Source organism: Thalassophryne amazonica, chromosome 2 (genome assembly GCF_902500255.1).
Source record: "Thalassophryne amazonica chromosome 2, fThaAma1.1, whole genome shotgun sequence".
Classification (NCBI taxonomy): domain Eukaryota; kingdom Metazoa; phylum Chordata; class Actinopteri; order Batrachoidiformes; family Batrachoididae; genus Thalassophryne; species Thalassophryne amazonica.
In genome coordinates, this window is record NC_047104.1 from 71,227,875 (window position 1) to 71,255,394 (window position 27,520).

Here is a 27,520-nt window from a genome sequence, read left to right on the forward strand (position 1 = left end):
ACACTTCCCTAACTAAAGCCCTTCTCTCAGTTTAGACGGGCGGCCAGCTCTAGGAAGAGTCCTGGTGGATCCGAAAGTCTTACATTTATGGATGATGGAGCCCATTGTGCTCATTGGGACCTTCAAAGCAGCAGAAGTGTTTCTGTACCCTTTCTCTGATTTGTACCTTGAGACAGTCCTGTCTCTGAGTCTACAGACGGTTCCTTTGACTTCATGCTTGGTTTGTGCTCTGACATCAATCAATCAATTTCAGTCAATTTTTTTATATAGCGCCAAATCACAACAAACAGTTGCCCCAAGGCAACTGTCGACATGCACTGTCAACTGTGGGACCTTATATGTAGACAGGTGTGTGTGTTTCCAAATCATGTCTAATTTACTCCAGGTGGACTCCAATTAAGCTGTAGAAACATTTCAAGAGTGATCAGTGGAAACAGGATGCATCTGAGCTCAATTTGAGCTTCATGGCAAAAACTGTGAATACTTATGTACGTGTGAGTTCTTAGGTTTTTTTTTTTATTATTGTTATTTTTAATAAATTTGCAAAAATCTAAAAAAAAAAATAATCTTTGCCATTGTGGGGTATTGTATGTAGAATTTTGAGGAAAAATGTATCTATTTTGGAGTTGGAGTAAGGCTGTAACATAAGATGTGTGCTGAGAATATTTTTTGGTTGCACTATATATATATATATATATATATATATATATATATATATATATATATATATATATAGTGCCATCTGTTCAGATTAAAATGGCAGTAAGCAAGGTTTAACTGTGCACACTGATCCTCTGCTGGAGGGGGACAGATTTTACTGATTGTGCAAAACCGAGCTGCTCAGTTTCTGCACATACAAGCTACATATAGACTTGCCTTTATTTCCAATAGCTGCTTCAGTGAATAGGAAAACACATTTCTGTTGTGCACTGTATTTTCAAAACTGATTTCTTTGTCAACAACAGTCAATGTGCCCTCTTAGTTTTGTGTTGCCTGACAGTGTTTCTGATCATTTAGATGACACATTGATTAGTTGAACATCTCCACTTTCTCACACCATCTGCCTATGTGCTGGGTTTATGAAATTGGGTTTGCTTACATCTGGAGTAACTTGCTGCTTTGTCAGTTAAACAGCCCTCTTGTTTTACTCTACAAATGTTTCATCCATAAGTGTTCTTTAAATGTCAGCTGTTCTCCTTCCTACATCTCTCTGCATCTTGCACACACATTCATTCATACATTTTGTATGTTTTACTGAGCTACAGAAACTGCAAAATGTCTGCGATATTTGATACTTTACAACTTTTTTTTCTTTCCTGCCCTTTTCATCCTTGTACTCAGTGTTTGCCTTGTCATAAATGTCCATCCAGCTGTACTAACAATGTGTGGAGCTGAGCAGAGCAGCTGAAATTACAGCTGGTTGAAATGCCTATCCTGTGACTTGATGGGTTGTTGAGTAACCAAGGGTTTGGGATCCCCCAAGGGTGAGCCTCAGTGAGAGAGGGAGAGAGAGAAAGAATCCCCAGTGTACAGAACAAAACCTTAACAGACAGATTTTGACTAGATATTGCAAAGAGATTGTGGAAGAGTCAAATTGTAGTGAAGATCCAGCTCTGCATCAGAGTTGTTGCCTTTTTCTCCCTTTTGCCTTTTTCCTTAATGTTCTTGTCATATGACATCATCATGCTCTCTGATCACAGGTATTACTTAGTTTGTGTGAACCAGGAGATCCATGGTATTCTGCAGCAAGATATATACGAGGTCTGTTAGAAAAGTATCCGACCTTATTATTTTTTTAAAAACCATATGGATTTGAATCACGTGTGATTGCGTCAGACAAGCTTGAACCCTCGTGCGCATGCGTGAGTTTTTTCATGCCTGTCGGTTGTGTCATTCGCCTGTGAGCAGGCTTTGTGTGAGCACTGGTCCACCCCTCTCGTCTATTTTTTATTGTGAATAAATGAATGATTTGGAGCTTTGCTGCATCAATTTTTTTCCAGAAACTGTGAGAGACCTCCAGGTGGACACCGTTCGAAAAATTAATATGGCTTTCAGGGACGATTTTATGGGGATTAAACAGATTAAGGGGTGTTACTGCCGCTTTAAGGACGGCCCACAACTGCTGAGAGTGCGGCGCGCTCCCAGGCACTTTCCACCGTTACAGTAGTTTTTTTCATGGAAAGAAAAGCAGAGGGACGCGCCACGGCTCTGTTCATTATGCGGGACAAAACCACCTCGGTGTTGGTCTCACAGGACGGCTTTCAGGTGGATTTCAGACGGATTCCGGTTGCTTTCCAGTCGTGTGAATATCCGATTGTGATTGTGCATGAGCTGGACATGCCGTGATGAAGCCTCACGGGACATGTTCTGGCAAGGTTGGATACTTTTCTAATAGACCTCGTATGTTTCCGTGCCATTCCATCTAACTATTGTGTGATTTTGAGCCCTTTTCCTCCACGGGAGTTAATTCATGACTCAGAAACCAATTTTGAGCTAATCACTACCACTTAAAGGGACTAAACAACACAATTCAGCCAATGTATTCCATGGCCCACACAAAAATTTATGGTGGCCAAACTGGTTATCCCAGAGTGGCAGCTATCACCAGGTCGTCGATGGATCACACAGAGATCAACATTTTAAAAATGCCTCAATCCTATTGAAAAGTAAACCATATTATTTGTCTGATCATAAATATTCCAAAAAGGTATAGTTTGGACAATCTCTGACTGAATGTTTTGAGGGGAAATAGTGGCCACAGTCAATTTCAGTTTGTACAGGGGTGGTCAAACATTAGTTGCTCCAGTAATGCTAATTATTGGTTAATAGGATTAATAAATGGAATGGTTTTGACTATGTTGAATTCTTGGTCTCCAAAGTAATGATCAAAAAAGATGACGTCCATTGGATTCTGTGACATGTTACCTTGTCATGTGACAACTAAGCATAACAGATGGTCCTTTTAAAACCCTCTTAGCTCAACCAGTAAGCATGGTGGCTTAGTGGTTAGCACTGTTGCCTCACAAAAACAAGGTCCTGGTATTACTTCCCAGCTGGGCCTCTTTGTATGGAGTTTGCATGGTCTATGTATTGGTTTCCTCCCACTCTCAAAACAGGCTTCTTTTGGATCTGCTCCTCTCTGCCCTTGAGCAAGGCAGTGTCTCTACATGTGGAGGTAGTCATCAGACTACTCCTCGTGGTTGGATTGTGTGTCTCGCTGTAGTTCGGATGGGTTAAATGCAGTACAGAAACTTTGTGGTATATATGTTCAACGACAATAAAAAGCCCTTTTTCAGAGAAATGTTTTGATCCTTGTACAAACTGAAATTGTCACCATTTTTCTTGTTTTTACCTCATAACTCCATAACATTTAGTCACAGATAGTCCAAACTATACCCTTTTGGAAATGTTATGATCAGACAAATAATGTGGCATACTTTTCAATATGATTGGAGCATGTTTCAAATTTCACCTGGTGTAATTCTTCCTTGGCCCCTACCTGGCTACATCACCCTGGGATAACTGTAGTATACTAAGGCTTGATTGTAAGCGTTGTTCAGTAGTCTCTCTAAGTGCTACAGAAAACCTGCTTGGCTCATGGACAGAAATGTGATTGGTTAGCTGACATAACAATGGTGTTCACTGTTAGTAATCTGGCTGGGGTTTGCACTCTGAGTGTCTGAGTTTCCTCCGGTTTATTTACTTCGCAGTGCAGTGCACATACAGGTGTTTAAACCGGTGGAGCCAAATTCAAACACTGATGCAGCCGTGTTAACCACGAGAATGATCTGCAGGCTTTTCGCTGATTTTGAAGATTTTCGCCCAAACAGCTGTTTGGATGGATTTGGTGAAAACTGTACAAATCTAGGACCACCTGTGAGGAGCTGGATGCAGGTCGTTGAGTTTTTAAATTTCCTTCACATTCATTAGAGGTGGGTGTCGACATAATCTGCTGTGGGTAGATGAGTCAGTCATGGATGAGTCCTTCAGTATGAGTTCAGCAGTTTCCACGTGTTTGGTGATGCTGCTCACATGCTCATCTTGGGGCCAGGTGAGAAGATCATTTTCAAAGCAACATTATCTGTGACAAAAAGTTAAATATCCTAATATATTCAAGGGTGTATAGCGCCCTCTATTGTCTCATTACTTATGTGAGACCTGATAGACAGAAATGGAAAAATGACCTGAAAGCAAAGTTCTTGAAGCACAAAGCATCACCAGAGTTTTTCTTTACCATATTTTTTGTTCTTTCCTTTTTTTTTTTTTTTTTTTTTTTTTTTTTTTTGGATGTTGTATAAACTTTTGGCTGGTGAGGCTGTATAAAACGTGGCAGCACTGTCACCAACAACAATGTCCCCATACATTGTTGAAAGCCTTTAAAAATTTGTATTTATGTGAACATTGCTATTTTAATTGATCTAATTTTGTGTTACTCACACAGAGAGACTGTGATAATTATGTGGTCCGGGACGTCATTTTGATTGGATGATTAAATGTTTACATCTTTAGGACAATGTGCCAAAGTTCCTTCCAGGGGGTGATAGTTTTTGGAGTGGTTTAGTCTCGGGTGCATACTGCCTGTACTGTTTGTCATCTGATCTATCTGATCTCTAAACAATTTTAAGTCTCTGTTTGAAGAGCCCGGGGGGGCCACAGGCCAGGTTTTAGCTGATCTGGTGTCAGTGGATTTCTTTGATGGACTTGACTGAAATGGGAACCATGAAGGGTCAAACATCAAGTTGAAACCTTGGTATTCTCATCTTTTTTTTCCACAGATCTGCTTGGTTTGCAATTCAGGACATAGAAACAGCTACTAACACGCTGTTACAAAGTTGTAATTTCAGAATGTTTTAAGAAGTTTTTTTCCCCCCCAAAGTGGAATTCAGTTTCACTAAATGACAACAGTCTTAGTATGTGGATGTGAATGATGGCATGAGGAGTGGCAAAGTGTATAATACTGTATATACATCATTGTGTGTATAGTATGTACATATATACACAGTGTACTCGGCCGCCGTTCTTAGTTATGTTGTCGGAGTGTACAGCGCTTCTGTTCCCCATTTTATAGAAACTGCAAAATTCTGAAATTTGAATGAGGAGAAATGATTACCTAAAATAAATGACTTTATATATAAGTTCAACTGTGTGATGTATGTTTGATCCATATAGTGTTTCTTGGTGTGATCACATTAGCTACAAATGCAACAAAAACACCTGCACCATGTTTGACACAGGTTAATGCAAATTCATTCTTTGATTCTGTTGAGTCCTAATATCTGGTTCTGCACTGGCTTCAATATTTAATCAAGTCTGTCCATAATGAAACCACGTTATCTTCGGCTGGCACATGACGCTTCTACCGTGTCTAAACTATGTTCGCTCCAAACTGAGCTCAGCAGTTATAACCTTGAGTTTGACCTTTCAAAGTTAAAAGGTCGTTTGACCAATAGAAATGTGATACAACTTCATAATCATGTCTCATAGTATCCACGGGTGTATCTTTAAAACAGATTCATCAGTAGATCAATTCATGACTTTTTTTAAATTCAACCTTAGTACTTGGAACTTAAGTGGAACAGTTGAGATTTGATTGTAGTATGGAGTTTCAACTTTATTTTAACTTTAATTCAAGGAATTTAATGAAAACATTAAGGAATTTGAGCTATTTTTTACACACAAGCCCATTTTCAGAAGTAAATAATTTCAGTGGTTGATTTCACTTAATTATTATTATTAACTAATTTATCCATTTCAACGAGCACTGATCAGTTAGGTGGGACTGCATATGGACGGCATATATGCACACAAATGCACCACCAGTTTAAAGCTACAGTGTGTGGAATTTATGGGTGTTTCAGAGACGGAATATCGTATTCATAATCATCTGTTCATTATTGTATAATTACCCACAACAAGAAATCAACCTGTGTGGAGGGATTGTCTTGGATGCTGTCAACTTTTTTTGTCATGCCCCACCCTGATCTAGGTTCTATTAGTGCATCCTCATCTGCCCCAGCTTTGTTTTATTAGTTGTTTTCATCATGTTTATTCTACATCCTAATTTTGCTTTGTCACTTTCTTTGTTACTTTTATACTTTGGCCATGTTTCAGTTCTGTTCTTGTTTTGTTCTATCAGTCTGTGTTTTCATGGTTTATCATTTAGTTATCATTTACCTATTTTTGCTGTTCTCATTTCTGTTAGCACTTTGTCACGTTTATGTCTGCCTGTTCCAGTTTAGTTTTGTCATTGTGTTAAATTTCTTATAATTCTCTGATCAGTTTTTATGTAGTTTATCTTCTGCTTTGCTTTTTCTGTCCTGTTTGAGTTTATCATAAGTGTTCTTGTTAGTAATTCTCTTCACTTCTCACGTACACCTGCCTCTCATCCTGTCTTTGTCTGCACTCATTTCTGTTCTCACACCGAGCTTCATTGATATCACAGTCTCCCTCGGATCACCGCACACTTGCCCTGCACTTCACATCTCTGCACTTGCCTCATGTCTTTGTCTTTCACTCTCACTCTTGGCACCTGCTGATGCATCTTTGTACCCTGCATCACTTCACTTTGTGCACCCTGTTCCTCCCCATCTTGCACTGTTAAATCTTCGTTCACTAGCCACACCCCTTTCTAGATTATTCCTCACTTGCACTTTGTTAACTCCTGTTTTATTTAATCTCCTTCTAGCCACCACACCTTTGCTTGTTTGCTGTCATCGTACACTCACCAGCTCTGTTTCCAGTAGAAGTGGGCGATAACGGGAATTTTGGTATTGATCCAATACCAAGTAAATACAGGCCCAGTATCACCGATATCGTTACAGATACTTTTTCATATTTAAGCTTCATAGATCCAAAGGATCCAAAAGAACTACGATAGAATTTCGCCAAACATTGTACGTGACAACAAAATACTTTATCACAATCAACATTTTTGTTTAAAAAATATCACTCAGCACAACTTAAAATAAAATCTCCTGAAGTAGAGGGCTAACAAACCACAATACAAGGGTGCGCTGCTATGTGTTGTGTGACACAGTGAAGCGCTGCTCTTACAGACAGAGAGTAGACTTTGATGAATCTGCATGCACAGCAGTCAGTGCGTGCGGGAGAGAAAAAACGATTATCGATCTTTTTACATGAGGATCGTTCAATATCAATACCAGCATTGGTATCGATATTATCGGTATTAGGATCGATCCGCCCACCTCTAGTTTCCAGTTCTGTTTTTGCTTTACCGGGTATCCTGATCCTGCTTTGTATTTTTGACTTTGCCTTTTGCCTCATCTCTGATGTCTGTGTCTGCTCGTGCCTCTGAACCCTGCTTATCCATGACTGCATTTTTGCTTGACCCTATTTGTGCTTCTGCTACTGATCACCTGTGTACCGAACCTGAGCCCGAAATAAAGATGGCAAGCCAGATTTGGGAGTCTACATTGCGGGCCCAGCTGCCATGGTTGCCGGGCAGCCACCCGCCCTGGGAGTTTTGGCTGTTGTTGTATATGTATTTAGCCATAGTTAAGTTCATGAACTGTAGTTTGTTCTCACTTCACTGACAAATTGTGTCTAGTTCTAATTTTGTACCATCTCAGTCATGGAAGTGATGTGGCTGATCACTGGATTGATTCAAGGGCTGTTTTGATCCTCACTGTCATTCATTCATTCATTCATTCATCCTCCACCGCTAGTCCAATTAAGGGTCGCGGGGGGCTGGAGCCTATCCCATGAGGCGGGGTACACCCAGGACAGGACGCCAGTCTGTCGCAGGGCCACAAATAGACAAACAAACACAGACACACCCACACACACACCTACGGACAATTTTAAAGAGTCCAATCCACCTAACCCGCATGTCTTTGGATGTGGGAGGAAACCGGAGCACCCGGAGGAAACCCACGCAAACACGGGGAGAACATGCAAACTCCACACAGAAAGGCCACGGGAATTGAACCCACGACCTTCTCGCTGTGAGGCAACAGTGCTAACCACTAAGCCACCGTGCTGCCCTCCTCATTGTCAATGCTACTTTATTCCAATGATAATGTGTATTCATATTCAGCGTGTGTGACAAATTTTACCATTTTAAAGAAATCCTGGCCTTAAATTGGTGGAAAATGCTGCTTCAACTGAATATTGTGCAGTACACATGGTACTATTGTAAATAGTAAACAGTTGCATAATTGTCTAATCAAAACTGTAAATTACTTAATTCATTGAAAAAAAAAAAAAAAGCCTGAAAAGAACATATAATACAAATCTCCATGCTGGAAGGGTGTTTTTGATCCATATGTAACTGACCACAGAAATATTTTCAGTTACACTGTCTCTGATTGTCCTCTTTATTTGATTGTGTGTAAGGACGTTTTATGACTATGCAGTCTTCGGTCTTGTACATTATTTTATATGTATGGAGATGGTGGACTTAATTGTGCATATGAGGAGTTGTAAGTAAGTTTTTGAAGATGGTGTAAAGTGAGGCTGCTCGTTTCTTCTGTTTTGAGGTCACTTTCTTTGTAGAAGCTTATCTGCAGTGAAGAGAGAGATCAGATGGTGCAACTTCTCCTTTAACATCAATTGTAGTTTGATTCTAATGAAAACAGTCACAAATCACTCACTCCATCGTTCATCTTCAACCGCTTATCTAGGATCGGGTCACGGGGACAGGTGTAGCGGCTGCACTCTGCGTTGTGTTGTTATGACTCCGCCCATTCTCTCCCCTCGGGACGCGAACTCACGATCCTCGGCATGGGAGTCAGACTCTCTAACCAGAAGGCTAAAACCCAGGGCTCCAGCCTTGTGACCAGAGAATCCTTTTGAGCTGTTGGGAGTGAGATTTACTAACTACATATGCACAGCGACACCTGCTGGCCTCCTTTACACTCACCCTCCTAAACTCACTCCCATCCGGGTCACGGCACCATTGTAGCGGCTGCACTCTGCGTTGTGTTGTTATGACTCCGCCCATTCGCTCCCCTCGGGACGCAAACTCACGATCCTCGGCATGGGAGTCAGACTCTCTAATCAGAAGGCTAAAACCCAGGGCTCCGGCCTTATGACCAGAGAATCCTTTTGAGCTGTTGGGAGTGAGATTTACTAACTACATCTGCACAGCGACACCTGCTGGCCTCCATTACACTGGCACAAATTTTTGATGATAAAATAAGCAGCCTAGATTGAGCTCTTTCTCTATGGATATGTTTATGAATATTTATATTGTGTGCTGACTGCACCAAGTGCACTTGAAGACTTGTACAATTCTTTCTTTGGTGTAAATATGTTTGTCCATTCAGCTCCACTGTTAACCTAAATGATTGTTGTAAAATATACACTGTCTACTTTGAATATATGTGTATATTATATATTTAACTAAATGAACTTTGAAGTTGTAAAGTAAAGCTTTCAGTGTTTTTAAACTGAATGCTGTCTGAAAAATCTATTCCTAACCTAAGTTTAGTTGCTCCACCTTGCTGCACTGTGCAAAACGCTTCTGACAGTTACAGTTGCAGAAGAGTGACACATGAAAGGAAAAACAAAGTGTGTTATTAAGGTGCCGCCAGAACAGCTTCATAGGCCTGAAGTTTGATTCTACAAGACTGGCTCTCCACTAGAGGGATGAAACACAAGTCGGGATGAAACCACATCACTCAGCCACATGACTGGTGCTGTATTTCCTGTTTCATCATGATGCATATTGTACTGTTACGTGCACGTTATTACAGGCAGAGGGGTATGCATGTATTCACTGGTGTGTGCAAACTGCACATTTTCATGTGATACAGATATACTTCCACACTCAGCTGTAGCCAGAGTACACCAGACTTCCACAAATTTGTGCGCACGAGATCATAAATTTTTGCTGTGGCACCCAGTCAGGATATTCATTCTGTTGCGCTCTTCATGCACATATCTGTCTGAGCACACGCATTTATTCTCTGCTCAATAAATGTATTTTGTTTGTTATCTAATTAAAAACTCAAGAATGGAATCTCTTGCTCGGTGCATTTTCTCTAACGTTAGCGCACTCTGTGCACTCGTCTTGATACATTGGACAAATTAATCAAATATGGGTATCTCGCGTCCATGCAGTGGTATTTAAAATGGTCTATCTATCTATCTTTCTGTCCAACATGTTGGTTTTTAGGGGATAAACTGAATGCAGTGAAACATTTGATTTTCTAAAAATAAATTATTAATGTGACAATATATAAATGTATATAAAATATCCAAAAATAAAGTGCAGGTGTAGTTTCTGGCTGATTGTTATTGTCAGGACCTTCTGTCGTTTTCATTCTGCACACAAGAAAAGGAAGAAAAAACACATTCAGACTCTCTACATGATGTCAGCTGCTAAAAACAAGAGTCACACATGAGTGACATCAACATAAAACTTGTATGATCTGAGTGTTTCTCACCTTTCTGACAGCCAACCCGTGACCCAGACGGTAAAACACGTCTTTCTCCTGCACAGTCAGAGAATCCCACTGCAGACAGACAACACCGTCAGTTAACACGCTCACTGACACAACCACAAGCTTGCGCACGTGCAGGAGCGTGCACACTCACCATCTGCTCCACAGTCTTTTTGGGGAGGTCGCCGAGCTGGAAGGTGTCTTCTCGCATTAAATGGCTCCTCTGCTCCTCCCAAAAAGAGCAGAAACTTTTTGTAGGGATCATGACGGGGATTCGGACAGTGTGGCTGTTGTCATCCCCGTCTTTGGACTTTTTGGCCATTTCTTCTGGCTGCTTCCTCTTTTTCTGTCTTTTCTTTGGTTCTGCAGTACAAACAACAAGGACTTCAACAATCACACTTCATTTCACCATTTTATTAAAACTGCATTTATTAATTTTCAAATGAAAGGACTTTCATTTGAAAAGGCTGCTGTGTTTCTATAAAGTCTTTTGGGGAAATCTTTAATTAAAAGTCTCACCTTCAGTCCCGACTGTTAGACTTTCTCTTTCTGACCTGCAAAGGAAAAAAAAGACACTTGAGACTTTCTACATGGATGAAATCGTAAAAAACACGTCTATTTATTTATTTTTTTTAACACACAACGTGTTGGATGTGTTTGCTCACAGTCTTGGTGGGCCTCCACTCTGGGTGCAGCACGTAGTGTCGGTCGCTCTCCTCTCTCTGTTGTCGGTGATATTTTTCTTTCTCTGTTTCAGAGAGGAATTTCCACTGCAAACAGACGAAAACACGTCGTCAGTCAACACGCTCACTGACACAACCACAAGATCGTGCACGTGCAGGAGCGTGTACACAACACTCATCATCTGTCCCAGAATCTTGTTCACGGCAGCAGAGTCTGTGATGCCATACTGCGCCACCACAAGGGTGTGCTGCGCCTGAAAAAAAACAACATGAAAGAGTTTGGGGGCTTTTTAACATGAGCTTTGGGTGGGGAAGGAGTGCGGAGACAGACGCTGCTGACTGATGGAGAGGGAGTGTCGGGGGGAGCGACAGTGATGGCGGGGACGACGTATGGTGGCAGAGCAGGATTGGGGGGAGGGGCCGTGCAGGTGGGAGGAGCATCTGTGTAGGAAGGGACCATGGGAGGGACGCTATCTGTGGGCAGGAAAGGAACATCTTGAGGGACATCCAAAGGCTCATCAATGTCCTCAGGAGAGACAAAGTCCCTGATCATAGGATCATCCCAAACCTGGAGAAACAAGCAAACACAACCAGTTATAAGAAAAATGTCCTCTGTCCATGTTTGTCCTCAGTCCGTCTCTCCTTTAATGAAACCTATTCATCACAACAGCTGCTTCTTTCATTTACAAAATATAGTATCATTCGGAGTACTGAGAAGTATTAGTGATCATAAGTTTTTTCTCCTTTGGCTGATCTTTTGTCAAACCTGCATTCATGTTTTATGTGACACTGAAATTAATGTTTATATTTGTTGCTTTCAGTGAAACGGAATACAAACTTTCTGCTTTGCTGCTCAAAACTTTGACACTTTCGAGTGTTTTGTGTGTGTGTGTGTGTGTGTTTCTTTCTTTATTTGAAAGAATAAACAGTCATGAATGATGTAATGATGTAACACTCCTGCTGATGGCATGTTGTGTCCAGCCTCACCTGTTCCTGCTCAGGAGGTGCAGGAAGAGAAGGTTCCTGATCCAGATATCTCTGGAACCAGTCCTCCAACAATGTGTCCACATAAGGGTCCTCTGAGGCCGCACTCTGTTCAGAGCTTAAATCGATTTCTTCCTGAATCAATCCAGAGACAAATTTGTCCATCCCGTAGTAGTCCATGCTGGAACACAAACACAACATTAAAAATAATAATAACTAATTTATAGAAAATTACAAAGTGCTTTACACAATAAAAGCATCAAACAGAAAGATTAGAAATCAAAACATGAATTACCCAAACATCATATTCATTGAAACAGATCAAAAGTGATTTAAAAGCATATGATAAATGTAAACTGTGCAAAACAAATATGTTTTAAGGTCAGCCTGGAGTGATTCAACAGAAGCAAACTTTCTAAAATCCACCTTCATATTATTAACAAAGGAGCAGAAAACCGCAGCGAGACAAACCTCCAGTTTTACAACATCAGTGACATAAACAGACATGAACATCTGCAAGTCATCAGGACCACAGTGAGACAATCTGACCTAGAGCTGCTGCACCATACAGAGAGAACAGTGGACCTTGAAGAGAGCCTTGAGGTTCCACATACATCACTGTGCAAAATTCGGATGTTATAAGATGAAACACACTGAGATCCACCTGACAAGTAAATTGTCTGACATAAAAACAACCGACCTGCAGAGCAAGACCTCGCCTTCAGCCCAGTGAATAAAGAAAGGCCTTGATTCCCCCACAAACCTTAGCGAATGTACAGTGATTTAATTACAACTTTGATGCTGAAATGAAGAAGAGCTAGAAGAGGAGAAAAGGATATATACGAGGTCTGTCCAAAAAGTATCGGACCTTTTTATTTTTTGCAAAAACCATATGGATTTGAATCACGTGTGACTGCATCAGCCAAGCTTGAACCTTTGTGCGCATGCATGAGTTTTTTCACGCCTGTCGGTTTCGTCATTCGCCTGTGAGCAGGCTTTGTGTGAGCACTGGTCCACCCCTCGTCGTTTTTTTATTGCGAATAATAATGTCTGAACGATTTGGAGCTTTGCTGCATCAATTTTTTTTCCAGAAACTGTGAGAGACCTCCAGGTGGACACCGTTCGGAAAATTAATATGGCTTTCAGGGACGCTTTTGTGGGGATTACACAGATTCAGGAGTGTTCCTGCCGCTTTAAGGACGGCCCATATATATATATATATATATATATATATAAACTGTTTAGTGTTTCTTTATATTTATAGAAATATTTTTATTTGTCCCAATCAGGAACATTTGCTGTGCAGACAACCAAACTTCCATTGATGAGCTGAACACCACGAAGTCCAGTCGAAATAAAACATCTCTGCTCTTCAGCAACACCACCAGAATTCAAAGCTGCAGAAGAGACCTTCATCTGGTCCCAAGAATCCAGCATAACATCACCTCTTTCTAAATAAAAGGCTCTTTCAGCAGCAGCTATTTTATTATTATTTTTTAAAAGGGTGTTTCATTTTATATTTTAACAATAAATGAATGGATCATTAAAAATGTCCATGAATCAAAGTCAGACATTTGCACAAGTAGAAGCTCTCCACTTATTGATCTCAAATTCATATTTTAGAAATGACTCTGTCCTGATAACAACATTAAAGGCAATCACATATTTTGGTGAAATTACAAGTTGAAATGACTATAAAAAAAATTCATGAGGTTTATGTCACAGAAATCCTACTTTACAATCACACTGCAGTCATTGTTAAATTATTTCCTGTTGCATTTACAATAAACATTTGTATTTATTTACAGTGTGTTTTTCTGGTTGAAATGAGATATAAATAATCTACCAGACTTAAAAAATGTACAAATTTCCATGTTATTTTGTCTAAAAATAACTGTCCGAGGTTCCTTATGCTAAACAAGAAATTATCTCATCTGAAATAACAGGTGGTTTTAATTTTCAGATGAAAGGTTTCTAAAGAACCATTTATTGATTTATTTAGCTATTTTAATTACAAGTGTTCTAAACTTTTTTTTTAACAGTAATCAGAAATTCTGGGGTAACAAACAACATAAAACATTTCCAAGGATTTTTCTTCAGAAATATGATTGAGCAGTCCTGTGACGCGTTTGTTTTGTAGAGATCAGTGGTTTCTGCACTGATCCATTTTGTAGAGATCAGTGGTTTCTGCCACTGGTCTTCCGTGTTTTGGCCCGACGCGTCGTTCCTATTGGACAGCACGAAGGTACGTCACAGCTCAGAGCATCGAAAGTTGGATTGGGTTGAACTTTGACCGCGTCAGCCTGCCGACAAGCGTCAATTAGCGCTCCCGTCAGAAGCGTCGGTGTAGTTCGGCTTTTGATGCGACGCTTCTGACGCATCTAAAAAGCAATGCTTCTCATTGAAAATAATGCTTGTTAGACCAATTTTTTTTTTTTTTTTTGACGCATTTGATGCTTCCGACGTGTTCAGTGTGAAAGGCTCATTACACCTCCACTTCATCCCACCCACCCGAAAAAAATGTTCTTTGAATGTTCATTGAACGTTTGCATGAGAACGTTCGCAAACATGGGATGAACATTGCATGAACAAAGAATGAGGACAGGTAATGTTTGCATGTGAACATTAAATGAACATTATACAGACATTCACAAACATATGAACAGTTGCTGCAGAACATTCAATGAACATTTGTAGAATGTTCCAATGTGAACATTACCTGTCCTCAGTCTTTGTTCATATGTTTGTGCAATGTTCTTGCTCAATTACCTGAGCTGTGTGTGTATACCTGTGTATTACCTGTGTGTGTGTGTGTGCCCTTTATTGTGCTGTCAGTGTATCAGTGATATATTCACCTCTGTATGTTTATATTGCTGTTGTAGGATAAACGCAATAACATTTTATTTACATTTTAATGGCATCTAAAGGAGGACAAGTGTGTGCACATGCATGAGCTTCTGTAAAGCGTGGAAGTTACCTTTGACCGGAGGATGTGCGTGCACACTGATGTTTGCGAGATGTCTTAAATCACTCCAGACGTGTTATCAGGTTGTGGAAACAGCGTAGAAGTGTTTTTCAGTAGCTTTTACAGATCAACATGTTAGACTTACACAGAAATTAAGCTGTTTTGGAGTGGATTCTGCCATGTTGCATTAGCAGCCAGACAGAGACCAGACATCATAGTGCCTCTCTACGGTGACTGGCTGTCACCACTCAAAAAAACAAACAAAAACTGCAATATTGTTAGTTTCTCAAACCTATAATCTGGGTCAGGACGTTCAGGATGGTCCCGTCTATACTTGTTTGATTCTGCTTGGGTAGGACAGCATCGGATTATGGCACAATTGTAGAAATGATGGTAGTACTGTCCATTGATGTGGCACGTCCCTGGCAAGGCTGCCTTTGACGGTTCCTGACTTGTCCTGACTGACAAAGATAAACAGGAGCCGTAGTGTACAAGCCGCCCCTGACAATGATTGTTACTGTATTCTTCCCTTGTTCCATTCCAGGGGTGTATGCAGTCAAGGTATTGATTAGAGCATTCCTCTGGTACCTGGTTTCTTTGTCCTCGCCATCAAGTCTGTCATTAGCACTCTCAAGCTGCAAGTTGAAAATTTCCATTGTTAGTCATAAGCAATTATATATATTTTACTGTTCAGATACTGTATAATTTGATGGATGCATCCAGCCATCCATTTTCTTCCACTTCATCCGAGGTCGGGTCGTGGGGGCAGCAGCTCAAGCAGAGCCGCCCAGACCTCCTGATCCACACACACCTCCCCCAGCTCCTCCGGGGGAACCCTGAGGCGTTCCCAAGCCAGCTGCAAGACGTAGTCCCTCCAGCGTGTCCTGGTGGATCTGCATGTTGAATTGGCACAGGTTTTACGCCGGATACCTTTCCTGACACGACTCCACATTACATGGAGAAATGTGGCATGGGTGGGATTTGAACCCGGACTCTTGCTGTAATATGTCATCACAGTGGTTGAGACAGTTGCTGTCGGCATCTAAAAATGCTCATAATGGAAATTTCTTTGTGGTGTGTCGGTGATGTATGTGCAAAATAAAACAAAACACTACTCCAGGTATATTCTGATGAGAATATAACATCATAACTTTGTTACAAGCTCAAATGTTGATGTTGCATGATAAAGGCCTTTTAATAATCACTCACTTAAAGAAATAATGGCAAAACTCACATGTAAGCAAAAAAAAAAAAAAAAAAAGATGAATTGAAAAAATAATCGACCGATTAATCGATTACTAAAATACTCGTTAGTTGCAGCCCTAGTGTTTAGGCTGAAATAAGACATGACTTTCCTCAAATAATAAATAAATAAATAAATAATAATAAATAAATAAAAAATCAAAGTCTGGGTTTCAAAAAAACAAGAGAAAAAAGGACAGGGAAAGAAAACTAAATGAGGGAAAACAGCTGCTAACCAAATTCTTTGAAAAGAGAGGTGAGCTTGAAAACTCACTATATTGAGTTGGGGGGGCTGGGGGACCAAATTGCACCATTTAGTCCCCCAGACCCCCAACTCAGTATTGCTCCCCCAGCTTTAAAAAGGGCTCTGACTCCCAGATGTGATCTAAGGTATACATGATTTAGACCTGGTTTGACGACGCATTAGAAATTTGGTGTTAGCGTTAATAACAAAGAACATAGCAGTGTGTGTGTGTGTGTGTGTGTGTGTGTGTGTGTGTGTGTGTGTGTGTGTGTGGTGTGGGGGGGGGGGGTTCAATGTGGCTCGTACCTAGGGCCCAGAATTTGGTGCGACGTCGCCCCCTCCAGTCGGACCTGCAGACTGCCCGTTTCTGTTGTATGTTGTCGCCTGTCCAGCAGAGGGCGCAAAGAGCCGAACGACACAGAAAAAAGAAGCGAGGAAAAAGCAGCTCATCCTCTCCTGACCAACACTGCAGTCCTGTTGGTGGCGGTAATGCTCCATAGAAGCTGCTTGCCAACCGCCATTAAACACGAAGAAGAAGCAGCAGCAGCTCAGCTCAGCCTGAAGCTGATTAAGCTGTTTGGGTGCTGTTCCTTGATAGATTCTTGTTGCGGAAACGTGCACAGACTGAACCATGAAGAATGAAGGTATAGAAGGTACCGAGAGGTTCGCGAGCCCGGGTAGAGGTAGAGGGCTGCGGGCGGTCAGACACTTCGCTGTGGGAGAACTGGTGTTCGCCTGCCCCGCGTACTCCTACGTGCTAACAGTGAATGAGAGGGCAGCTCACTGTGAACACTGCTTCAGCAGGTAACCGCTTCATAAAACTGCTTCAGCACGTAGCGCTTCACAACGTAACGCTGCTTCACAACACCGCTTCAGCGCGTAACGCTGCTTCACGGCCACTGAACTCTACACTATAGTTCAGTGTTTACAGCACTGCTTCAGCACATAACGCTTCACAACACTGCTTCAGTGCCTAACGCAGCTTCACAGCACTGCTTCAGCATGTAACGCTTCACAACACTGCTTTAGCACACAACGCTGCTTCACGATACTGCTTCACACAACGCTGCTTCAGCATATGCTTCACAACACTGCTTCAGCAAGCAATGCTGCTTCACGATACTGCTTCACACAATGCTGCTTCACAACACTGCTTCAGCATATAATGCTTTACAACGCTGCTTCACAACACTGCTTTAGCACACAACGCTGCTTCACGATACTGCATCACACAACACTGCTTCAGCGTGTAACGTTGCTTCACAGCCACTGAACTCTATAGTTCAGTGTTCACAGCACTGTTTCAGCATGTAACGCTTCACAACACTGCTTCAGTGTGTAACGCTGCTTCACAGCCACTGAACTCTACAATATAGTTCAGTGTTCACAGCACTGCTTCAGCACATAATGCTTCACAACACTGCTTCAGCAAGCAACACAGCTTCACAACACTGCTTCAGCAAGCAACGCTGTTTCACAACACTGCTTTAGCACATAACGCTGCTTCACGATACTGCATCATATAACGCTGCTTCACAACGCTGCTTCAACACTGAATTTGATAGTATCTCACTCATAACGTCTACAAAAAGCACAACCTACTTGTTTGATCCTATACCAACAAAACTGTTTAAGGACCTGTGGCCCACTCTTGGGCCGTCTGTACTGGAAATTATTAATCTCTCATTAACTTCTGGATCGGTTCCTAAATGTTTCAAATCTGCAGTGAATAAACCATTATTTAAGAAACCTATTCTTGACCCTAGTGTATTGAAAAATTACAGGCTGATATCAAATCTGTCATTTTGCTCTAAAATTCTGGAAAAAGTGGTTTCTTACTGAGAATAATCTTTCTGAGCCACTGAAGTCTGCCTTTACAAAATATCATTCCACAGAGACGGCTCTCACTGAAGTGGTGAATGACCTTCTGCTTGTAATGGACTCGGACACCACTACGGTTCTGGTGCTGTTAGATCTCAGTGCTGCATTTGATACCGTGGATCATCATATTTTACTCGATAGGCTGGAGAATCATTTTGGGATTACTGGAAGTGCCCTTGTGTGGTTGATGTCTTAGCTGTCCAGTCGTTCTCACTGTGTTTTGCACAGTAACACTCCCTCAAACCTTAGTGACATGAAATTTGGGGTACCACAGTGATCCATCTTTGGCCCCCTTCAAGGTGTTTAATACTATTATTAACATTAATACAGCCACCAACAGGCATTGTCTGTATAAAGATGTAATGCCATCCTGTTCCAAAGCAAAGGCTTTTACTCTTGATTGTTTACATTACTAATCCAGCCGAGTGTGCATGTGAGTCCTGCCCTGTGAAAACATTGGTCCTCCTTATGTTTCTAAAGAGACAGCAGTACTCACCACATTGCTGTTATGTGAAACTTCTCCAAAAGCCCTTTTCAGAGACACAAAATCCTTTGGACCAAGAACATGGTCAAAGTAGAATTAACATGTCTTTATTGCTAGACTTTGAGTATATGTGGGGGAGGGTGGGCAAACTGTGTTGTTTATATTCTATATTTTATTATATATATATTTTTTAACTCTTTGGGTATGTTCCGTTCTCTTTTTTTTGAAGATGCTACTGTTTTAGCCTCACTAACACAGCCAGAGGACATGCACAAACTTTGAAAAGAAAAGCAAAATGTAAATATATTTGTAAAACAAGTTAAGACACAGTAAGATGTCACAGACTGCCCCCCCCCCCCCCCCCCCCACTACTGCTTACCATATCCAGCGCAAATATATCGAATATATGTGGAAAGGATAAAGGACAAAATGAGAAAAAAAATCCTGGAAATCACATAAGATTTTTAAAGAATTTATTTGTAAATTATGGTGGAAAATAAGTATTTGGTCACCCACAAACAAGCAAGATTTCTGGCTCTCACAGACCTGTAACTTCTTTAAGAAGCTCTTCTGTCCTCCACCTGTTACCTGTGTTAAACGCACCTGTTTGAAGTTGTTATATGTATAAAAGACACCTATCCACAGACTCAAACAGTCAAACTCCAAACTCAACCATGGCCAAGACCAAAGACCTGTCGAAGGACACCAGGAAGAACATTGTAGACCTGCACCAAGGTGGGAAGAGTGAATCTATGATAGTCAAGCAGATTGGTGTGAATAAATCAACTGTGGGAGCAATTGTAAGAAAATGTAAGACATACAAGACCCTTGATAATCTCGCTCGATCTGGGGCTCCACGTAAGATGTGATCCCATGGGGTCAAAATGATCATGAGAACGGTGAACAAAAATCCCAGAACTACACGGAGGTACCTGATGAATGACCTGCAGAGAGCTGGGACCAAAGTAACAAAGGCTACACACTACACAGAGAGGGACTCAAATCCTGCAGTGCCAGGCGTGTCCCCCTGCTTAAGCCAGTACATGTCCAGGCCCGTCTGAAGTTTGCCAGAGAGTATATGGATGATCCAGAAGAGGATTGGGAGAATATCATGTGGTCAGATGAAACCAAAATAGAACAATTTGGTAAAAACTCAACTTGTGTTTGGAGGAAGGAGAATGCTGAGTTGCATTCCAAGAACACCATATCTACTGTGAAGCATGGGGGTGGAAACATCATGCTTTGGGGCTGTTTTTCTGCAAAGGGGACAGGACGACTGATAGGTGTTAAGGGATGAATGAACAGGGCCATGTATCATGAGATTTTAAGCCAAAACCTCCTTCCTTCAGTGAGAGCATTGAAGATGCAATGTGGCTGGGTCTTCCAGCATGGCAATGATCCCAAACACACCACTCGGGCAATGAAGGAGTGGCTCCGTAAAAAGCATTTCAAGGTCCTGGAGTGGTCAAGCCAGTCTCCAGTCCTCAACCCCATAGAACATTTGTGGAGGGAGTTAAAAGTCCGTGTTGCCCAGTGACAGCCCCAAAACATCACTGCTATAGAGGAGATCAGCATGAAGGAATGGGCCAAAATACCAGCTACAGTGTGTGCAAACCTGGTGAAGACTTACAGAAAACGTTTGACCTCTGTCATTGCCAACAAAGATTATGTTACAAAGTATTGAGTTGAACTTTTGTTATTGACTAAATACTTATTTTCCACCATAATTTACAAATAAATTCTTTAAAAATCCTACAATGTGATTTCCTGGATTTTTTTTTTTCTCATTTTATCTCTCACAGTTGAAGTGTACCTAGGATGACAATTACAGACCTCTCTCATCTTTCTAAGTAGGAGAACTTGCACAATCAGGGACTGACTAAATACTTTTTTACCCCACTGTATGGGAACGGAATACGGGTACGTGTACCGAATGTCTTATACCGGTACTTTGGTAATGCCGTTATTCAGTGTAGACCCCAATGGACGACTTCTGTACTGACACACATTCTGATACAGGAGCTCTTGCTGAAGTTGTTGAGCCTCATGTGCCTTGTCGTGCCCTGCAATCACAGGATGCACACTTGTTCTGTATTCCCAGAGTTAAAACATAGTATACAAATAATGAATGTTTGAGTTCAATGGTACGAATATTTCATGACGTGAAAGCTGGAACAATGAATGAATGAACAATGGTTTGTTCCAACTTTCACCCAATTAAATATTTGTTCCATTGAAAGAATGTAAAAACATTCATTATTTGTTTTATATAATGGCTAAAATAGATCCTTGTCATTTGAAATTTTATTAATTTATAAAGAGAAAATGGACTTACATTTTGGTGTTCAACTGTAACGTGTAGTCCAGTGATGCTGTGCACTGACTTCGGACTTTCATAAAAAAAAACTTTTTGTAGTTCCTCAGTCCAGCCAAAAATGACGTCAACATTTCATGTGAACAGGTCTTCATGCATCCAGACGGCTTACAGCGGAGTGGATTTTGTGTGTATGTTACAAGCAGCGTCAGTTAGCTCAATCAAATCATCGTGTCATTGTCCCCCGTGCGCGCACACACAAACACATGCGCAACCGGGTTGGTCGACTGTGTACGTCCTTAGTGCAGCGAAAAAAAAAATCACGTCAGAAATTAGTCCAGCTTTTCTTTCTTTCTCCCTGCTAACAGCCTCCAGACAACACAGTGGATCTGTTTTGCTCGTGAATCACGCGTGTATGCATGTGCAATCACGTGTGTGTGTGTGTGCGCGCGCTCGTGCAGAGTGCAATGGTACCAAACATATGGAACCAAAGTGGCGTCTTCCATGCCCTAATATCTATCTGTGGTGCAAATTTGGTGAGAATCTGTAAAGTAGTTTTGACATAATCCTTCAAAGCCTGTATAAAGTGAATCTTCATCCAGAATCCAGATTCGGATCTGGATCACTTCCAAAATTTAATGGCGTCTTCCATGGCCTAATATGTATCTGTGGTGAAAATTTGGTGAGAATCTGTGAAGTAGTTTTGACTTAATCCTTCAACGCCTATATAATGTGAAACTGGATCCGGATCACCTCCAAAATTGAATGGGTTCTTCCATGGCCTAATATCTATCTGTGGTGGGAATTTCATCATCAAAATCCATACAGTAGTTTTGACATAATCCTGCTAACAGACAAACAAATAAATAAACGCCAGTGATTTTATTACATCCTTGGTGGACGTAGCTAGTGCATTGCCCATGGGGATACACGGGCTCTAGATTGGGTAGTATTTATAAAATAGGTAGCTGAGATTTTTCGGGGGTGGTAATAAATTATGCATAGTTTCTGTGAGTCCAGAATCTCTTTAGAACTTTAGGCCTCAGCGGTGTTTAGAAGAACGCAACCTTTTTATTTTCTGTTAATTACGTAATTTTTTTTATATTAATTTGCTGTATTTATACAATTTTTAGGTTCTTAACATACACATTATCATTATTATTTTATTCTTTTTGTCATTTGATTTTTAATTGGACCGCAATGGAAATAAGAGTTTTCACTTTCTTCTGTCATCCATGTATTTTTAACGTATTTACAGTCATATTATGTACTTGCATTGAACTTACTAAATACAATCAAGCACGCACACTTTTAATATATAGATGATTTACTACCCCCTGCTGGATTGGAGTTTGAGTCCAGAATGTAATTGTCAACATACATTGTTCAGTGTTATTAGCTAATATCCATAGTTTATAGTTTAGTCCTATTAATGTTCCATTTTGGCGACATTAATCCTTGACACAAAATACATAAGCATACCAAACGGCAAATGCCAGGTCTACACAGTTTGTCCATGCTGAAAGTTATACACACACACACTAGGGATGGACTGAGCCACAATTTTCCACTTCCGATTTGATCCCGATATCTGAATTTGGATATCTGCCGGTACCGATACTATTCTGATAACAGAGCTCTGTTTACTTTAATATTATTATTATTGTTGATTTGATGAGGATTTTCTTAAAAAGAAGACCTGAAAGTTCAGCTACAATTTGCCAGGTGCATCTAAGATACAAGCCTAGATTTGATGTTTTGGTGAAAGAATGAAGTACTTTTGTTTTTATAGACTTTTATTGCCTTATTTTTATAAACTTAAAGAGAAAAGACAGCACACTCTCTGTCTCTCCTCAATTTTCAATTTCACTGGAGCTTTATTGACATGGGAAACATGTTTACATTGTCAAAGCAAGTGTTATGAGTAAAAATTAAGTTCTCGCTGTCTTTCTCTCTCGTTTGCTCACTCTCTCACTGTTTTTCTCCTGAGTAAAGTTGGAACTTCTTTGGAAACACACAGCCTGTCACCTATAAAATAAACCATACATTTCTAAATACTGAAGGATTTTGATGGAGATTTTTCCCTTTCAGCAGATAGGATCTCTGTTCGGCTGCGCTGTGAGCTGGTGTTTTGAAGCGTGTCACAGCCTCGGGACACTGAAGCGACTAACATGTCAGCGCACATTTTTAGCAACAAATCAGTTCATTTTTTGGAAAATCTGTGCTCGGCGGCACAGACAATTTGAACCCGAGAGCCGGGCAGAAATTTGCCGGTACCCATGGTTAGAACACTGCGGAAGAGCCCTCTCTCAAACAGCTTGGCTTCAGAAACCTCCCCCCTCCCCTCCTCATGATCGGCAGCAAGCAAAGCAGGCAGCAGCAGTTGAGGTTTCACCGTGGCTCTTCTCCGGTATAGGAAAAAGCTGCAGGCTGTATTGGTATTTTCCGATGCTTGAATTACATCAGTATCGGAAGCCGATACCGATACTGGATCGGATTGGTCGCATCCTTAACACACGCATGCACGTTGAGTTTTTTGTCTTTTCTGCATTTTGCTGCAAGCTAGTGCTTTTATTTTTACACACCCACAGTGGTGGAAGACATCAAATGCAGTACTGTTTTCACTCGTGGCAAGAGCAACATGACACATAACTAAGCTGACTAAACCAATTGAACTACAAAACCACAATAAATCAGTAACACTAACAAAAGAGAACGGCAAATGTCAGCTCTCCTCGGTTTTTGTGTGATTGAAGCCATGCACGCACACATACACGGAGACCACTTGGCTATTATAATATAGATTGTGCATTAAAATTACTACAGTCTAATTTTAGCTTTACAGTTTGCCTTAGAATGCAGGAAAAGGGCTTTATATTTACATGAAGCTGGTTTCACCCCTGGAGTTTTACAAGCTTAAAGTGTTGCATGTCTAATTACAACACCCTATAACGCCAACATGAAAACTTCTTTTTTCTTTTTTTGAATTTTTTAAAATTTATTAAAAATAAAATGCCTGGAGAGATCTAAAAAAATGGCTGTGCACCAATGCTCTGCATCCAGTCTGAAGGAGCTTTAGAGGCGCTGCAAAGAGAAATGGGCAGAACTGCCCAAAGATAGGTGCGCCAAGCTTGTGGCATTATATTCAAGAAGACTTGAGGTTGTAATTGCTGCCGAAAGGTGCATCAACAAAGTATTGAGCAAACGGTGTGAATACTTACGTACATGTGATTTCTTAGTTTTTTATTTTTAATTTGCAGAAATTTCAAACAAAACTTCTTTTCATGTTGTCATTATGGGGTTCTGTGAGTAGAATTTTGAGGGGAAATATGAATTTACTCTATTTTGGAATAAGGCTGTAACATAAAATGTGGATAAAAGTGAAGCGTTGTTAATACTTTACGGATGCACTGTGCATTTGGGTTTTTGAGCCCTACTGCAACCATGTTGCTACTGCTGTAAACTAAAGCACTGTCTTTATGGATTACAGGAGAGATGACCTCTTTAAGTGTGGCAAATGTAAGCAGGCCTACTACTGCAATGTTGACTGTCAGGTAAGTGTGTTATTTCTGTTTCTGCATCTGCAAGTCTGTGTTTTATAAATTTGAAGCATTTCACGTAAAAACACCTAAGAATAAAATTCCTAATATGAAGAGACATTCTCAGTGGGACATGTTATTTGATACACATTTAAAGTCTTGTACTATGCAGATTGAGGCACTATATTTTGGTATATTTGCAGCTGCAGGATACTGGTCCGAGGATGTGGACCAGTAACTTTTGACCTATGTCTAGTTGGTATTTTCCCCTGTTAGATGGATGTCTAGTTAAAAATCTTGGTGGTCTAGTGATTAAAAGTGTTCGACAAGTCCAATGAATTTTTCAAACTTGCGCCTTAAATAACTGAGCCATTCAGATTACAACAGAGTTTTAGGCAGCGAGTCATCCAGCCTTAATTTGGACGGTCAATTTTCGAAAAAGACAATCAAAAAAGCAGTTGACGGCTTTCTCAAAGCCGTCTAAAATGTGGAATTTTCTGAATGAGCTGTCTGTGTGAGCACAGAGCTGACTGCACCGCTTTGTGCGCAAACAGAGTGTGAGGGGAGGGGGCTGAATGGAACAGCCTCTCAATGAGAGGCTACATTAGCAGAGATGTTCAGAAGCATTAATCACATTAAGCAGATGAGAACTCTGAACTTTAATAATCTTTTGTTTTTTTAGGTATTTATTTTAGATTGAGTTAATGCAGGTGTTTTATGTTCAGGCACAAAACGTGACTGAGGAGAAAAACAGGATGAATTCCATCATCACACTAAGATGTACTCCAGTCAAAATAAAATACAAGCTGCTATTTTTCAAAGTTATTAGGCTGCAGCTATATGTTTTATTTATTTCAAAGTAAGTTACCTCTTATTTTTAAAAACAAAACAAAAAAACCTGTGGAGTCAAATCAGCCTGCTTTGTTCTGTTCAGTTTATATCAAAATTTGCCTGCACATGCCCAGGTATTTTTTTTTCCCTTCTTTAAAAGAGTTTGGTGTTTACATTTGTTCTACAAAGTTTTAAAAAGCAATAAAATGTTAACACTTTTCTTTTGTAGCAGTTCTGTAATTTCAGAAATGCAACAGAAAACCACCACAAATCAGAAAAAGTTGGGACTACATGTAAAATGAAGATAAAAATGTTGCTCTGTTCCCAGTTTCTCCACTCACACCCACAGAAGTCAAAATTTCTTTGAGTTGTGTCTTGGTGGCTTCCCTCATTTGTCTCCTTCCAGCATGGACATTTAGTTTTTGAGAACTGCCTACCTGACACAGATTTACCATAAAGTACAACACTGTTTGTATTTCTGAATGATTGATGTAAATGAAGTCTAAAATATTCAGTGACTTGTAAATGTTCATGTATTCATCCCCTGACATTTCTCAAGAAAACTCGCTGATTAATTGACTTACATTTACAATAAACTGCCCGTTCCCAACCTTTTTTTTTTTTCTTGGAAAATGCTGCAAATCTTAAATGTAGGAATGGATATATATTAACAAATAAAATAAAGCTGACCTCACAAAACAGGAAATTTGTTGGTTTCATACAGTCTGTAGTGAATAGAAGTCAAAGAAAATGTCAGGATCATGATGGGATCTCCCCCCCACAACATATTTCATATTATCCAAACTTTTCTGATTTGGAGTTATAAAAAACAAAACAAAGAACAATAAAAAATATATAGTTGAACTGTATGTTAAACAAACAAAAAAAAAACCCATTCTAAGCTGTGTTATCTTTATTCATTCATTTTAAAGCTCAGATATGTTTTGTGGCTCTAGGAAAAAAAATGTATTTGTGGAAGACGGGACAAAAATAGCTCTTGACAGCAAAGGCTGCAGACCCCTGACCATTCATAAAATTTTGATCATACTAGTCTGAGAAGCAATAGGTATAATTGTTCCTCCCAAAAAATCAGAGATATTATTGAGCTCACGTAGCAAGAACAGACAAGTGAATTAACAGTAAAGGCTGTATATTTGGGCTGCATAAGACAGACACAAGGCCGGAATTACAGAAAAGTGAAGTATAAGGTGCACAGTACATTCACATAAAAGCAGAGGATCATGTAAGAAAATGTTTCTAACTTTACATACATTCAACCCAAGATGAAAATGTTCTATCATGCTATAAATTTACAAATACAATATTGATTGAATACATGTGCATGATGTGATGTATGCTGAGGCTCGCCATCGGAGGCTCTGAGCTTCCAAATACCTGGGGCCACTACCTTGGACCAGGAGGACCAGTAACAAAATTGGAGCTACTGGTCAAGGCAAGTAGGCTCAAAAAAAATGTTTTTTTACTCTGCACTGTTGGAGTCTGTTTGTTTGTTCATGTACTGGCTGAAATGCGGAAAAGCAAAGACTAAGCCAAAGTGTTGTCAGAAAGTGCCAGTTAAGGCAGGGGCGACCACAAAAGGTGACTTACAGAAGATTTGTAGGTTTCAGCAGATTTCATTTGCTGTCTTGGGTGTGTAAATTTAGGCTAAATCCCAATACTCTTCCTTTGGCCTACTACTTCACCCTGAATGTGCAAAATGAAGGAAAAGAGCAAAGGGAGGATGTTTAGTTTGGGTCTGAATGTCAAATTCACATTAAGTGGTAGCTTAAACTAGGTGTGTTGTGGGGTGTTAAGATAGGGTGGGTGTCATTTGAGTCTTGTCTTGTATGTTTTCACACTCAGACTTACTTTTATTGTCACTCAGACTTACTTTTAGGTCTTGGTGTAGTTAACTGGGACAATTTTTTTTTAACCTAACCTGTTATA

The 27,520-nt window shown here is 40.3% G+C and overlaps 1 protein-coding gene and 1 long non-coding RNA gene across 2 annotated transcripts in view; both read left to right on the forward strand.

Moving 5' to 3' along the window:
- The first annotated feature begins 975 nt into the window (after positions 1–975).
- On the forward strand, positions 976–7,632 carry LOC117525752. The gene is made up of 3 exons (XR_004565136.1): positions 976–988; positions 5,828–5,832; positions 7,482–7,632. It is a non-coding gene; the product is annotated as an uncharacterized LOC117525752 (long non-coding RNA).
- Positions 7,633–17,057: 9,425 nt separating this feature from the next.
- The window catches only part of smyd2a (SET and MYND domain containing 2a), a 60,724-nt gene continuing 50,261 nt past the window's right edge, over positions 17,058–27,520 (forward strand). Inside the window, exons 1-2 of the mRNA XM_034187696.1 lie at positions 17,058–17,328; positions 24,694–24,757. Coding sequence (XP_034043587.1) covers positions 17,156–17,328; positions 24,694–24,757 — 237 coding nt within the window. The 5' untranslated portion in view covers positions 17,058–17,155. The remainder of the gene's footprint in view (positions 17,329–24,693; positions 24,758–27,520) is intronic.